The sequence below is a fragment of the Cynoglossus semilaevis genome, chromosome 14 (genome assembly GCF_000523025.1).
Source record: "Cynoglossus semilaevis isolate Cse_v1.0 chromosome 14, Cse_v1.0, whole genome shotgun sequence".
Taxonomy (NCBI): domain Eukaryota; kingdom Metazoa; phylum Chordata; class Actinopteri; order Pleuronectiformes; family Cynoglossidae; genus Cynoglossus; species Cynoglossus semilaevis.
Window position 1 is genome coordinate 1,580,348 of NC_024320.1, and position 15,591 is coordinate 1,595,938.

Sequence of the window (15,591 nt, forward strand, 5' to 3'; positions counted from 1 at the left end):
GCAGATTATTAAAGCTAAAGACTTATTTACACAAAACAGTTTGGTAATCATTTTATAGTCTGGATTAACAAGCACGGGCGTTCAATAGTGGGTGAGTGACTAATAATAATAATCCGGACACTAATGAAGTTGTTTGTGTTTGTGTTGTGAAGGCACCTGGACAGCGGCAGTCGAGATTGTCCAGATATCAGCACCATACAGAAACGGATGAGGGTGAGTCTGTTAACGTTTTCAAAGTCATCATGAATTTTGACCAGAAAGAATATTTGAGTTATTGATTTGACTTTTTTTGCTTTCCTCATGCTTAACTTTCTTAACAGTTTAATTATTGGAATCAAAAACTGCGTTACCTTTGAACTAAAAAGTAGCAGTTTTCTTTAAATTTTTAGTCATTACAGAATTTACAGAATTTTTCTTTCTGACTAAAGGATTTAAGGTTCATTTGTGTATTATTACAAAATTTGACCAAATCCACAGCTGAGTAACTAAAGATTTTTAGAACACTTTTGTCCAACTTGTAGTTATTTCTGTGCTAACTTTTAATAAAGCCATTTGTTTTTTGATGTGTCAAACTCAAATCCACAGTTGCCCAAAATTAAAAACTGGGACGAAGTCTTAGGCAAAACCTAAATTTTTATTGAAAAATTAACTGCAATTAGAGCAGGATTTGTAGCACTGTAGCTAATGCTACAAATCTTGCCTGTATATAGTGGCTATATAATGGCGGGCCAACTATAGTACACATTTGACATGATCTCGCAGGACAAATATAGTCACACTGCGGGCCAGATTTGGCCCGTGGGCCTGAGTTTGACTCGTGTGCATTAGAACGAGCTGAAATGTCCAAATTTTTCAATAGCGAGCTAAAGCTTTGTCTGATGTCTGATCGTGGTCATGAACATCCACAGAGGAGAGGAGATGTTTGTCTAAGGTGACCAGTCAGATGTCGACTGTGTCGTGCCGCCTTGTGTGCAGACCGATTGATTCTGATGCTTTTGTTCCCACCTGCAGGCGTTGACCCAGAAAATGGACACGGCCTACGGTCAGATGGGCAGCCTGCTGCGCAGCGGTGCCAGGCAGACACTGTTCGCCAGTCAGCTGATGCGTTACGCAGATCTTTACTCGTCTACCTGCAGTAACCTGCTGCACTACCCCTTTAACTACCTCTTCCTGGCGCCTCCAGTCTTGGTCAGTCTTTTCTTTATCTTTATTTTTTATAATGTCATATGTTTTAACATTACACACACCGAATTCTACCGTAGTCCTATAGGTGGACCAGTGCCGGTCTGTAGGTCATTTACTTTTGTTTTATACAGAAGGAAACAAGTGATCATGTACCTCGAGGAAACTTGGGGTGGTGGTTTTGGTCTGAGTGACCGGTTACAATGTTGCATTTTAAGGTCACTGTGCAGGAGATGCAATTCTGACTTTATACATTTCTCCAGAAACTCAAATGCCTTGCTTCCTTCCTGTCTCCCAGGAATCCCCAAGATTTCTAAATCTGTTAATTTAGCAACAATCAACTGTTGCTCCTTCCGAGCCTGAAGCATCCTTTGCGTTAACATTCCTTTGCTCCATCTCAGCCACTCGGTTCTCTACTACCTCAATCCTAGCATCTGTGTTTTTTACCCTGATCTCGCTCAGTTTCTAGTTAAGTTCCCCAGCTCTGCCTTCATGTCTCTTTTGAATACCTCACAAAATTTTTCTTCATGTCTAAGTATCCTGATTTTATGTCAGAGCAGATAGCATCTCTGCTGACTTGCAGGACTTCCATCGTAGTTAGCATATTAGCGTCACCTGCATCGACGCCTCCTGTCACCATATCCACCTAATTCTCACTATTTGTGATTTTACTTTTTTACTTTTCATAGTTTATATTTACCACTCGAACTACACTTCTAACCCATTTGCCGTCACACCCGGAAGTCAGTTTTGCGGAGCCGGTACTGAACAAAAACTCAGATCTCTATCTCCCCTACTGTCTGTTCATCATCACTTCATTTTCTCGTTCAGATGCCACACGAGGTTGGAGCCCAGTCTTTGGACTTGGCTGCATCACAGCTCTCTTCCAACAACAACCACACCATCAGAAACTGAGGTTTGAATCGTCATGATGTCATCGTTTGATTTCATTTCCTTTTTACTGTCTATGTGTTCCAACTTCCATTGGTCTCATTCAAGTATCCCCTCAAATGTTCATTTCAGAAATGGACGATGAGGATGACATTTACTTCATTTACACAGGTTTCTCTAGGTGAGGAGACAACAGTTCCAGGTACTATCCTGAGGGTCCCTGGTGCTAAACAGTCATTGATTCATGGAGACCTGTCTTACTATGGTTATGATATTTTAGCATGGAGCATTAAACTCAGTGCAGCGTGTGTACCAATTTTAAATATTAGTCCGTCTCCAGTTGCCTGTAGAAAAAAAACTTCCATCTCCTGAAGAGTTTAAAATTCCACTGGTGGATGCGCACAATTCTGATTCTTTTGCGTCAAACTGGCCCAACTTGTTCCCCATGTGTTGTTACATGTGCTCAGGCACGAAAACTTGATGACTTTGGACACTTTCATTAATGATCTGGATCCACCAAGGGCAACTGCTGATAGTAATTGAACTGTTTCTGTTCAGCCTTTGTCACGTGCTGTGAACAAAGACGAGCTAACTAGTACACAAAAAACACTGATGTGACGCTGCCATGCTCTTTAAATACAACCTCGAGATACGAGTGTCTCGACATACGAGTATTTTCGAAATACAAGCAGGGCTTTGAGAATTTTTTTAAAGATACGAGCACGCTTAAAGACACCAACGCTAGGTGGTCGAGCACTCGGAGCAGCTTCACGTGTTCCTCGACTTCCGTACGCATCTCCCGCGAGTCTTCCGTATTGTGTTTGCGTTATCTACGTGTTTGTCGTGGATTTTCTGTCTATTTTGTGCAGTACTCTTTATAATAGTGATGACTCCTAAAAGTTAAGTTAAGTCTAAGTTTATCTAAGTTACGTAGTAGTAAGGTACGCTACGGAATCAAGTGCCAACTCTCTTCCCTCCCTCCCTCCTCCTTCATTACCCACTACTGTATCTTCTGTCTCGAAGGTAAGAATTAAAACCACATTTTATTTTATATCACAGGAATCCTTATATACTATAGTTTTTTGTGTGTCTGTCTCAATATCAATTAGAAACATGTTTTTTCCATCGTTATTAGCACTAATAAGAGAGTTTTTTAGAGGGCCGGAACGGATACATTCGTTTTTTCTGTTATTTCTTATGGGAAAAAAATGATTAGCGATACGAGCACCTCAAGTTATGAGCTCAGTCCTGAAACGAATTATGTTCATATCTCGAGGTTTCCACTATATGTCGATTTTTTTTTCTAAAATCATTCTGTTTGATCCAACATTTCTTCCACGGGGGAAATGTTTGATGTTTGATGGGGAGGTGTAGTGACCCTTGGACTGTCAGACTTTCTCCTTCAGGAGTGTCTGTGTTAGTGGTGTGTCAGGTGGGAGCAGCTACAGCTCACCGTGATTGGTTCACAGGAAGAGGCCATGAGTACAGAACCCTCCCTAACCTGCACTCTGGGCTTCCTCCTCACCTCTCCGACCCAATCCTTTGACACTGCCATTTAGTATTGTCGCCATTTGAGAATATTTAAGCAATAAATAGTATTAGTAAATTGTTATTCATCTTTAGTTTGTTGTGTTTTTTTTCCTCTGTGGAAAAGTTAACTGCTACACTTCCAACAGACTTTTTATGTTGGTTTTCTTTGGAGAGATGAGGTTAAAGCCACACATGTTCTCTGGTTCTCCCTGGTTCTCCTAGGCCAGGGACAAAACAATCAGTCCTGGTTCCCCAGAGGTTTTTTGTCGGGGTTCCTTTAACACAAAATCTAACCTACGGCTTCAGCTGCTGTTAATGAGCCGCACTAACGACAAACATTTACCAGATTAAGCTACAGATTAACCCATATGATGTTAATATTTTTTAATATTATTATGTGAGAAGTATGAAGTATTTTATGAGTGTGATGCATGTGCACTTTTAATCTCGAGTTTGTATAAAATACCTTTATTCTTGTTGAAACAATTTGTACTGAGGTTTTCAATAAATTCTTTATCTTATTGGTTTTTATTTATTGTCTGTGAAGCACAATGAAGAATTATCAACATGTGTTGCCAACAGTTAAAGGTAAAACGTAAAAGCTGAGCAAGTGGGAAACATTTATTTGTCATTCGTTTCTACAGAAATAATAAATATACAAATATATTAAAATGATTAAAACGTACTGGAAAGGTACATAAAAATACTTAAAAAGAAACGCTAATGAAGATTTGGTTGACAAAAATAATTGAAAATTTTAATAAAAAGGTAAAAGTTAGGCAAAGAAAAATAGAAAAAGCTAAATCTGCAAAATGCAAAAAATATCAAATAGTGCAGTGAAACCAAAACTCTAAAACCTGGTCAGATTTAGAGAAATATGGTGTAAACATCATTAAATATATGCAGTATTTTCTTACAAATTTGGCAAAAAATATTGAACCCTTAGCTGGTTTAATTAGGTTAGTGTTGTACCCTAAAAATAGAAAAAGTGTTTTATTGGTTTACAACAGAACAAAAAATAGGCAAAGGTTGGTCAGAAATTAATTATATGTTATGTTATGCAAAGAATATTAAATCATATCTATTTTAAAAACAACAACAAATAAAAGGGTGAAAACAAGAGGTTTAGCTGGGAAAGGCCGAGAAATCATTGGGTGGGTAAATGAAAAATAGGCACATTTGAAAATTAGCAAAAGCTACATACTCTCTGTACAGCACATTAAACAAACTATGTTAGCTAAATTGTTCCTATGCCTATTCATTATGAGGTGACTAAAAAATAAATAGATAATTTATATATTTACTTTATATATAAAATAAAATTAAAGTTACAAAAAATTACTAAACATTGCAATAAATTATAGCCAAGTAGTATGACAATAGTTAACCGAAGCTATTACCAAAAATAATTACAAATGGTGTGTATATGTATCGTCATTTAGTGTCAAAGTTAGCCATATGTTAGCATTAGCTAGCACAAGGAATATTCAAAAACGGGTAAAAGTTTTCCAAGTTAACGTAAAAAAAATCACTGCAATACTAGAGACCGTCTAAAACAGGTAAACGAAAAGAGGTAGACTTAAGATGACTTAACTTTAAACGCGGCTGCATTATAACTCTGTACAATTGTCCGAAGGCCACACTCCGTTCTACACTAACCATAACATGCAGTACAGTTGTAGAACACTAGATGGCAGTAAACTTCCTCTGCAACAGACCTACAGATTCGTCCAAACTTTGTGCATTTTTATAATCGCTGCAAACTAGTTTTGAGACCTTACTGAAATAAATAAATGCATAAATAGATAAATAAATAAATAAACAATGTCTTGCTCCAAACTTTTTTTTACCAAGTTATAACAATTTCAACAAGTGTGGCACTCACACACAGTCCTGGTCTGATCACTGACTCCAGTCCGTTCACAAAAGTAGGAGAAAAGAGCCGAATGTGATATCTGTGCTGCTTTTAACACGTGAACCCTGGTATGTGCTCACATCCACACAGTGAAAGACACACAAAGCTGTGAATTATTGTGGGACAACACACACACCCAGTATTTACCTCCTGTTCCTTCTGTGCTTCAGACACTCCTGCTCCCAGGAGAGCTGGACTTTTATCAGCTCAAAGAAAAGAGAGAGGCTGGGAGGGATTTCTGCTCTCTGTCTCTCTCTCTCTCTGTCTCTCTCTCTCTCTCTCTCTCTCTCTCTCTCTCTCCTTACTGTATTATAACACTCCAAAAGGTAAATTGTTCTGATGTTGTTTTGTGACAATTTAATCACAAAGCACAATGAATAAAAACTTTGTTATTTAGTCTAGAAATAGGCAAACTACATCAGAGGTGACTAAAACCCATTTCAAAAGGACAAACCAGAATTAACCCACTTAGAGCCAAAAGATGCAAAAAGAATGACAAAAAAACCAACCATAAATTCTTAAAATTGTCATTAAACAGCTAAGCTGAAATCATGGCCAAAAAATATCCTTGGTAGAAATAAAATCATCTGAAAATTAACCAACAATAATTAACAATAAGCACAGGGGGAAAAAAGCAACATTTCGGCAAAAATGAAATAAAAGCTGTCACACAAAGCTGAAGGTAATAAACTAAAGATGTTGCAAATGTAGTAAAAATGTAATACACCTGAAGTGAAGCATCAGCTTTAGATGTCACAAAAACTGGTGAAATTATCCAAGGGAAATAGCTCAACAGTTGCCCAAGAATAGACCAGAAAAGCTACATGTTAGCCATAAAACAATGCTGAACGTTAGCCACAAGTATACTGTATGTAGCAAAAAATAATAAAAAAAAAAAGCTGTTTATAAAGGTTTAGCTGAAATAAAGCTAAAAATACAATTTCTCAAAATAAAATAAAGGAAAAAATAAACAGTAATGAATACAGATGAATGAATACAAACGGACAATCAACAGCAAAGAAGGAGAACAAGAGACAGAAGTTTGACAAAAGACGAATTTGTTCAATTCAGTTAATTAATTAAATTAGTTTGGCCAAGAGATAAAAAACAGCTAAGATGCAATCTATATATTGGACAAAATCGTTGAGCTAGACCTAGCACTATCAATGAGTTAACCCTACTGTTAACGTTTAGTTACAAATAACTAAAGATTGAACCTGACTTGGTTAGATATGGTAGATTCTTATAGAGTAAGAAAGAAAAAATAGCAAAATACAACATTAATATATTTAGCCAAATCAAAAAATTTGAAATAGCTTAAGGTTAGCTCAAAATAGATGCGAGTTAAGAACAAGGTGTCAATGTTCGTTTGTGTAACAAAAAGTTTGAGCTAGACAAAAGGTTGGAAAATTGAGTAAAAATATAGCTAAAGGTTAGCCAAAAACAGAGAAAGTTCTAAACATGCTAATATTTGTAACAATCAGCTTGAAATGTTAAAACAAAAAACTTACAAATAAGGGTTAATAATTAACTCAAATGGCTAAATGTTAGCCATAAAAATAGCCACGACATCATCGACGGTGAAAGAAAAAATCATTCACAACGGAAATTATTTTCCTTCTGATGCTTTTCTTCCCCCAACAAACCGCCTGCAGTAAAAATCTGGACTTTCAAATACAACAAGAGAGGAAGTCCATATATGGAAACAGCCACGTGCACTTATTGGCACCGCCTCCTCCTCACACATGCACATGTGCTTCCTCCATGATTTCATTTCCTGAATGGAGGCTATTTCAGTTTATTTGGGTTTCCCTTGTCATTGTCTGTGTGTCAGTTGGATTTATTGTTGTTGTCTGTTTCATCTTCTTCTTCTTCCTAAACGAATTTGTTGATTGTGTGCTTTACAGTTAATAAATTTGTTGATTGTGTGCTTTACAGTTTTTACACCTACTGTTAATAAATAACAGTAGGTAATATCTTCTCTCATTTCACTGACTGACTACAAATATCTTCTCTCATTTCACTGACTGACATTTTTCGAGTCAAAACGGTGTTCTAATTCTTTAATTGTAAAAATGAAATATTTCATATAAATGTGTTATTCTGATACATATTGGATACAGATACTTGTATATAGTATTCTCTCTTTCTAAGACTTTTACAATGTATTTATTTTCAATTCAAAATATTACTTTAACATCACCCACTAAAGCAGTACTACAGTGAATACTACATCATACTAGCTACAAGGGCTGGTGAACCACGATTTGAAAAACATTAAAATAATGATGTTTCTGAAAATTGTCTATGGTCCACTTTGGAGACCTGAATTATCCAAGTCCTCCTACTGTTCAGGACTAAACAGAAGTCTTCAAGTCCACTTGTCAGTTATTCAAAGTGTGGAGTGTGCCCTTGAAAGGTGACAAACCAACGTGAAGGAGGTGGAAAACGAGTAAAAAAGAAAGGCGAGTGCAGAACAAGGTCTAAACTACTGCAGTAATCTAACATGAGAAAAATACTGGATGGATTTGATACACGTACCGAGACAAGAGAGTTTGGAATTTTATGAACTGCTGGTGGACGGTAACTCTTTCTCCTTTTTCCTATTCTTTATGAGGATCAACAACTTTGTCCTTTTGTCTGGTCTTAATCGCTGATTGTCCCACTTTTACACAAACTACTACAGTATTTATCTCTCTAAGTACCGCCAGCATGACCAGTATTTATTACAACTTCATGTTGGTCTGTAAACCTAAGACACTAACAGAGACATTGTTATTATATTACCAGCCAAAACAAAACAATTCACCAAGGCTGTAGTTCAGTGTGGACAATTTCTTTAACCAAAACGCATTTTTCCCCACAGCAACGATAAATACCCAGTCTGTAGTATTCAATATTTAGTATGACAAATTCACTTGATCGCCTGCAGAGATTTGAAGTAAAGATTACACACATGATCTCAAGTCACGGAGAACAGTGCAATGATGTTTTGCTGTTAGCAAGCAAGGTACATATACAAGTTTTATATATATATACATATATACTATATATATATACACACACACACATATATATATTATATATATATATGTGTGTGTGTGTGTGTAAATACTCCACTCACAATGATTGTGATCCAGCAGGGGGCCACTGCAAAGAGGCTACAGAGCAGCTAGCGTTTACCAGTGTAAACTATTTTATTTGGAAAGGTCAGATAGGTGTTTTGTTGTTAGCTTTCGCAAAAACTTCAGACGTGTTCCGCTACATCAGTGTATTCATGGTATTTGTTTACATACGTCAGTACTGCAGCCTCACATTTTAACACTTTTTTCTTAGTTATTCCTATAATTTTTTTGTAACTGCAGATTCAATCCAATGGCACATCAGATTCAAATTCATACACAGCGCCATGGTACACAGTGAATACCATATTGCATATAACAGATATATGTACATGCAGTATTTGACAGCAGAGAATACCATCAGTTGTTTTTTTGGAAAGTGAAGGAAAACAAACGGAGTGACTAACAAACACAAACCCAACCACAGTATATGCATCTCTGTGCTACTGCCTTCAGGCCACAGTTGGATTTTGAAAGTCAATGCTCAGGTGCAGTACGTACAGTATCTTCAGTCGGAGAACAAAAAAAAAAAATATTCGAACACGCAGTACAGTACAGAGAAACACAGTGATGAGTTTCAAACAGAGCCAAAGTCCAGCTTCTGTTCAAATGGCAGCGAAAATCAAGGCAAAAACTACTCTCTACTACTACTACTACTGCTACTACTACTACTGCTACTGCTACTCATCAGGTTCAACAACTTACTGTATTTATTATTTATTTTTCTCTCTTGCTATGTTTATATAAATATATATGTTTATATATAAAAGTATATATTTAAATTATACATATATAATTATATATAATTTAGATATATTTGTATTATCAATAGTTGTATTTTTAATCAGGATAATTAAGAACACCTCCCATTTTTCCACAGTATTAAATGTATTGGAAACATTTTAAAATATAGATACACATACAGTATGTAAATATATATATATATATATATATATATATAACGTAACATATAACATATATATTTACACAATATACATATACATAAACACACACATACATATATTTTGCACACACATATGTACATATATACATACAGATACACGTATATATGTACATATTTTATCCAACATTTTAAAACAAATTGATCAGATAAAACTAAAATACACCTTGTTGTATTAATGTATTTTTTATATATATATTTAAGAACCATAAAAACATAACTAATATATTTTTGGATCCTTTTTCAAATGGTGCTTCAACAGAAACGCATCACGACTTACAACTCTGATAGTTCTTTTTTTTATTCTTTTATTTTTTCAGAACAGGAGAGAAACAGCAACAAGAATACATTTTTAAATTTAAACTTCTCTTTCGCAAACAAAGATTTGCCAGAACCCGTGAAGTAAAACGGCAGATAAATAAACAGGAGGCACAGAAGAGGCACACGCACACACACACACACAGAAATGTGTCTTTACACGAAGTCAAACTTTTTCTAATGTCATTAGTTTGACTTCTCCACTCTCTCATGTGACACCAGCATTCTCTCACTTCCACTCAACGCTGCTCTGACATGTTGGCTTCACTGCAGGATCCTTGCTGCTTTATGCAGTCAGATAACTGCAGAAGCACCACCGTCCCCCATTCCACACATTCCAGGATTTCCCAGCAAGCATTGCAAGCAAGCCTAAACAAGTCACGTTCTTTACTCGGGGAGAATTTCACACACTCAAGTGACTGAGGTCTCCTTTTTCTTTTTTTCTTTTGCTTTCCTTTTGGTGTGTGCAGTCAGTGAATATGCTCTAACACCTCGGTCACTCATACAGCGAGCAGGACTTTCCCTAAACACTGCAGGACAACAGGAAGTCTGTGCACACAGTGTGTGTTTTTAATAATTAGTCGTGTCCTTCTGCCGCCGCCGCCGCCGCCTGAGAGAGAGACTGGATTGTGGTTAAACATTTCCACCCAGAGAGGTCTGCCGGCAGTCATCAAAACAAACAACCCTCCTTACTCTCTGACTTTAGGGTTCAGACATGAGGCACACACAGGAGCAGTGACACCTAATCTCAACACAGGAAAAAAGAGGGAGGGAGGGAGGGAGGGAGGGAGGAGACACAAAGAGAGAGAAACAGACGGAGGGCCTTGCTCCCTACATTCCTCCTGAACCTCCCCTCCCCCATCGACCTGCTACCAATGCGAGGATGCTCAAAAACACACACACTCCACACACACACACACACACCCCAACCCCCTTACCAACACACACACACTGCACTTTCACCCCATTTGCTTATTTTACCATACACACTGTCTCAATGTTTGGTGTTACAAGAACACAACACATAGGTGGAGGAACGCATGCACACACACACACACACACACACACGGCTGAAACTTCAGGGAAAGGTAAACAGGTCAATACATTTACACAGTTTACAGTTGGATGTTTCATCAACTCCTTCCACATATGGAAAAAAAACGGACGCACACTTTTTAGATTAGGCTGAACTGTTTCAAGCTTTTCCAAAATCTGGCTCATGGGCCAATCATGGCACCTGGGCCTTTTTTTCCTAATTTGATTTCGATATAACCAAACATTAGGTGGAAATAATAGGGCCTTTCTATTTGACAATATATATATATATATGTGTGTGTGTGTGTGTGTGTGTGTATATTAGTTCTAATTAGCAGAGCTACTTATTTTTCCTACCCCTTTTTCCAGACTCGAGACTTGAGTTATATTTGAAATATATTTAATTTTTTTCATCGTCGTCAAGTTCCATTATTTAATCTTTTTTTAGACATACATATTTATATATTGACATATTTTTGTACAATTTTCTCTTTTTTTATTTTTTTTTTTAAATTAAACCTATACTGCTAATCTGCTTATTCCTGCAACATTTTGCCATCAGATTTTTTCGTTAAATCTGGTCAGTCCTCAAATTATTTTGTTTACCATTTTCTTTCCGCTCTCTTCGCTGTTTGTTGTTTTTTGCTTCTATGTTTCTCAGTAAAACTTCAGCTATTACGGGGTTCATTAATGGCATATTTGTTCAGGTTTTAATAAAATTTACATTGTACATATTTGTTATGTATTACTTTTTATATATTTTTCAAACGAACCTCTGAGATTCAAGCGTTAACTTTCATTCTATTTCTAAGTTACTTCATGTGTAGAACAATATATTATTTGCAATAATATTAGTTTACGTTTACCTTTTCTGAATAAATGTTGTTGGTATTTAATGGAGTTTGTGTTTTATTTTCTCTATTTACTTATTTTTTTTATTATTTCTAATCTAGTTCCTAGTTATTATATATGGGAAAACATGCTTATACAATGAGTTGGTTACATTAAAACAGAGAAACACACATAAATATATTTTAGAAACAAGGAAACTGATTTTTAAAAATTATTCTGTTCTAAAATAAAATGTCAGACCAAAGAAGTGCATTAAACTATGATCAAACGCCCTTCTAAACTTAAATATATATAAATATATAAACCCATATATAAATATATGTTTATATGTGTATATATATAAATATATATATTTGTATATATAAACAAATATACACACATACATATATAAATATATATACATATATATAAAAATATATATCCTGATTCTGACTTCTGTTTAAAAAAAGTCTGTGTTAAAAAGTTTAACAACTCTGACAACCCTCTTACTGCAGCTCACCGAGTACAAACTCACAGTGTGTGACTTTACAACAGTCCTTAAAGCCACCACCACCTCCTCCTCCACCTCCTCCTCCACCACCTGAACATTCACATCACTTCCCCTGGTTATTTACACAAACCCTTCTGAAACCAGTCTTTTTTAGCTGGGGGCTTTAGTGTGAGCAGAGGCCAAATGCTATGACAATACTATTGCACTGCTAGAATGGATGGTACAGTAGTGCAACATTGTCAAAGCAGCTGACCTCAGCATGTGTCAGCACGTGGACATGGGGACAGCCATTCTTCACTGACAACACTCCCAATCACTTTCCAGTGGCCTCGCACGGCCATGTTTTTGTCATTCTCCAGTCCAGGACCAGAGGAGCAGAGATTGACGTGAAGGTGATCTGAGCAAATTGGAATTTAGCATGAAGTTGGACATGGCTGTTTGCTGAGCACCGGGGGGGGGGGAGGGGGGGGGCAACATTCATGACATGTCAACACATTTACAGTTCAATAAAATTAAAATAAAAAAAGCGCCACAGATTTGAATGTTCAGGCTGTGACTGGAGCGTGCGTCTGCGTTTTATCAGCCAATGCCCTTTTAATATTGCACTGCTCATCCCAGTGTGCAGTAGTGCAACAGAAAAAGGGCAGTGGACAACAACATGGACACCATCAGCACCCACTGCACACACCGACTCTGACGTCCACCTTTGTTACGTCCAAATAAGGACAACTCTTACCCTTACACAGCGTTCACACCGACGTGGGACTCTTTTTGGGATTTTTTTTTTTATATATATAAATAGCTGACAGTGCTGCGTGGATTAAAAACAACAAAGCCAGTCCTTCAGAGCTCAAAGGCTGCCAACCGGTGACATTTCCTCTTCTTCCTCTTTCGCACAAAATCAACAATACGCAGGTGGAAATATTCTGACCTGTGGGAACCAGATGAGCCTTTGGACAACACCAGCCCCCAACGTAACCAGCTCTTCAAATTCAACAGCCTCGCTCCCTCTCACCCTGGGAGAAGGGGAATTTCCCAGCATGTGGGCCCATACCCTGCTCCCCCTGTGAATGACAAGCATTCTAATTTTGGGGGGGGAGAGATGGGAGGTTGGAGACAGGAGTTGTAAACTAAACCACGGGCTGCCAGCCCACTGTACACCTACACTGCCACATTGGTCATTTTCAAACTCTCTCAGTGGTTGGGAGTTGCATTGTGGGAGAAGTTGAGGAGACAAACAAAGATCCGACCAGGGAAATCAACTCTGTTCTTTAGCAGAACTTTGCGGGAAAGTTGCTTCACCCCAGTGTGCTGAGAGGAAGTGTAACAGGCCTCGAACAGCCGACCAACGAGCTCCTGCAACTTAGCTCCACTAACGCGTGGTTACACAACATACAGAAACTATAGCATGAGACAGGGAGGTGGGGGGGACGTGGGGGGGACGCAGGAAATGTCTAGAACACTGAGGCGAAGTCCTTTTCCTGCAGATCACGTGAAGCTGCTGCTGCCTTGACTGAGTCTTTACCTGCTCGGCACACGCTCTCCTTCACCGCTCTCTCCGCCGTGTGGCTCCTCCAGTGAGCGGCCTGTGCCGCCTCCCTCACGGTGGAAGCAGTGGAGCCATTCCTGCCAGCTCACAAGCCCCAACACACATATACATATACATACAAGCACGAACACACACACACACACACACTGACGACTTGTTAGATTGCACAACCGCCTATAGGCTGCGTAACGCACGCCCGAAACGACGACTGGCGAAAAAGCAGCGTTCGCCCGTTCGTGGAGAACCGTTAACGTGCACGACATGTGGCGTCAGAAGGACGCATGGGTGTGCGTGTCCGTTAAAATCGTTGTCCCGATCAAGTTTGGAGGCGCGGAGCTTCCAGATGCGCAGCGGCGGCGGCGGCGGCGGCCGCGGCCGCGGTGTCGGTGATGGTGGAGCAGGGGATTCGAACACCAGCCCTGCCGCTACTGCTGCCTTCTTCTGCTGCTGCGTTTCCTGCCGCAAGAGTCTCGTAAATAAACAGTCAATCTTCACATCTCGACCTTTGCAACTTCCAAGTTTGCGCTGAGCTTCTGATAATTTGCGCAAGAGAGAGAGAGAGAGAGAGAAGGAGAGAGAGAGAGAAGGAGAGGGAGAGAGTGATAGATCGGCTACAACTCACAGTGGACACCCTCCTCCTCCTCCTCCTCCTTCCGTCTTCTCCCTCCTCCTCCTACAAAATCATGAATAGTATCTCGCCAAGGGAGGGACAATCCGTAATAGGCAAAGAGGGAGAGAGGGAGAGGGAGGAGAGGGGGAAAGGGAGGAAAAAGTTGTCCCTAAAACAAAGAAAATCACCCTTCCACAGAGACCACACTCCACGCCGCGCTCCTTCGTGGATCCACGCCGTCGTCCGCGAACACGCCGTCAGTGCATGCAGATGGAAAGCGCGGAGCTGGAGGAGCCACAGAGAGGGAGGGGAGGGGAGGGGGGGGGATGGCAAGTCTTCCGCGCACAAGCACACGGCCTCGCAGATCCGGACTCCATCTTTGACTACTTGACATTCAGAGGCTGCCGGAGCAAATTCCTCTTTTGCATGCCTCCCGCTGATTGGCCTCTTCCTGCGCTAGTCTTTGCTCCGTGACGCGCCATTGGTTTGGCAGCGGCGTGTTCGACGTTTCCAGGCGCTCCCCGATTGGCTGCGCGCTGGGCAACGTCACGGCCCCACGGCGAATACCTGATTATATGACTCCCATTCACAAATTTCTCACCGCCGCTCCCCCCTTTTCTCCCCCCGTGGACTGTATTTAGATACTAGATCGCTAATTATTCTATTTACTTTATAGCTTTAAAGGAAGGGAATAAAAAAATAAAAAAAATCCGCCGTAGCGCTCTGACAGATGAGGCTTGAACGGAGTCCAGGAGTAAAGCTGGGGGTATGTCCCACATCAGATGTGGACTGAACCGATCTGGGCTTCTCACAATATCGATCCCGTTTAAAAGAATGGATTTCGTTACAGTTTGGGGGTCGATGTAGTTTGTGGGGGGTGGGGGGGTCAGCGGGGCGACTCTGCCCGAGAGTCGGCATTAGAGTACGTTGGAGGGGAAATGGCAGTGAAAAGTTGTGTCCGTGTGGGTGTGACACAGTTGCTGTGGGATCAGACCCACACCGAGCTGCGGGCAGGCGGACCCCAGTGGGCGCCACCTCGGCCCCTCGCGAAGCTTTGATTGACGCACAGAGAGGAGTAGCGGGCTGTGAAATTTGGCATTCCTTGTCAGAGGAGCTGCAATAATGGCATTATCCAG

At 39.5% G+C, this 15,591-nt stretch overlaps 2 protein-coding genes across 2 annotated transcripts in view; both read left to right on the forward strand.

Moving 5' to 3' along the window:
- Positions 1 to 2,745, forward strand: part of LOC103389082 (cytosolic purine 5'-nucleotidase-like) — a 9,511-nt gene extending 6,766 nt beyond the window's left edge. Inside the window, exons 9-11 of the mRNA XM_025061987.1 lie at positions 153 to 213; positions 1,012 to 1,188; positions 2,014 to 2,745. Coding sequence (XP_024917755.1) covers positions 153 to 213; positions 1,012 to 1,188; positions 2,014 to 2,097 — 322 coding nt within the window. The 3' untranslated portion in view covers positions 2,098 to 2,745. The remainder of the gene's footprint in view (positions 1 to 152; positions 214 to 1,011; positions 1,189 to 2,013) is intronic.
- LOC103389085 (ephrin-A5-like) overlaps positions 1 to 15,591 on the forward strand; it is a 1,154,841-nt gene that overhangs the window by 847,075 nt on the left and 292,175 nt on the right. The window lies entirely within an intron of this gene.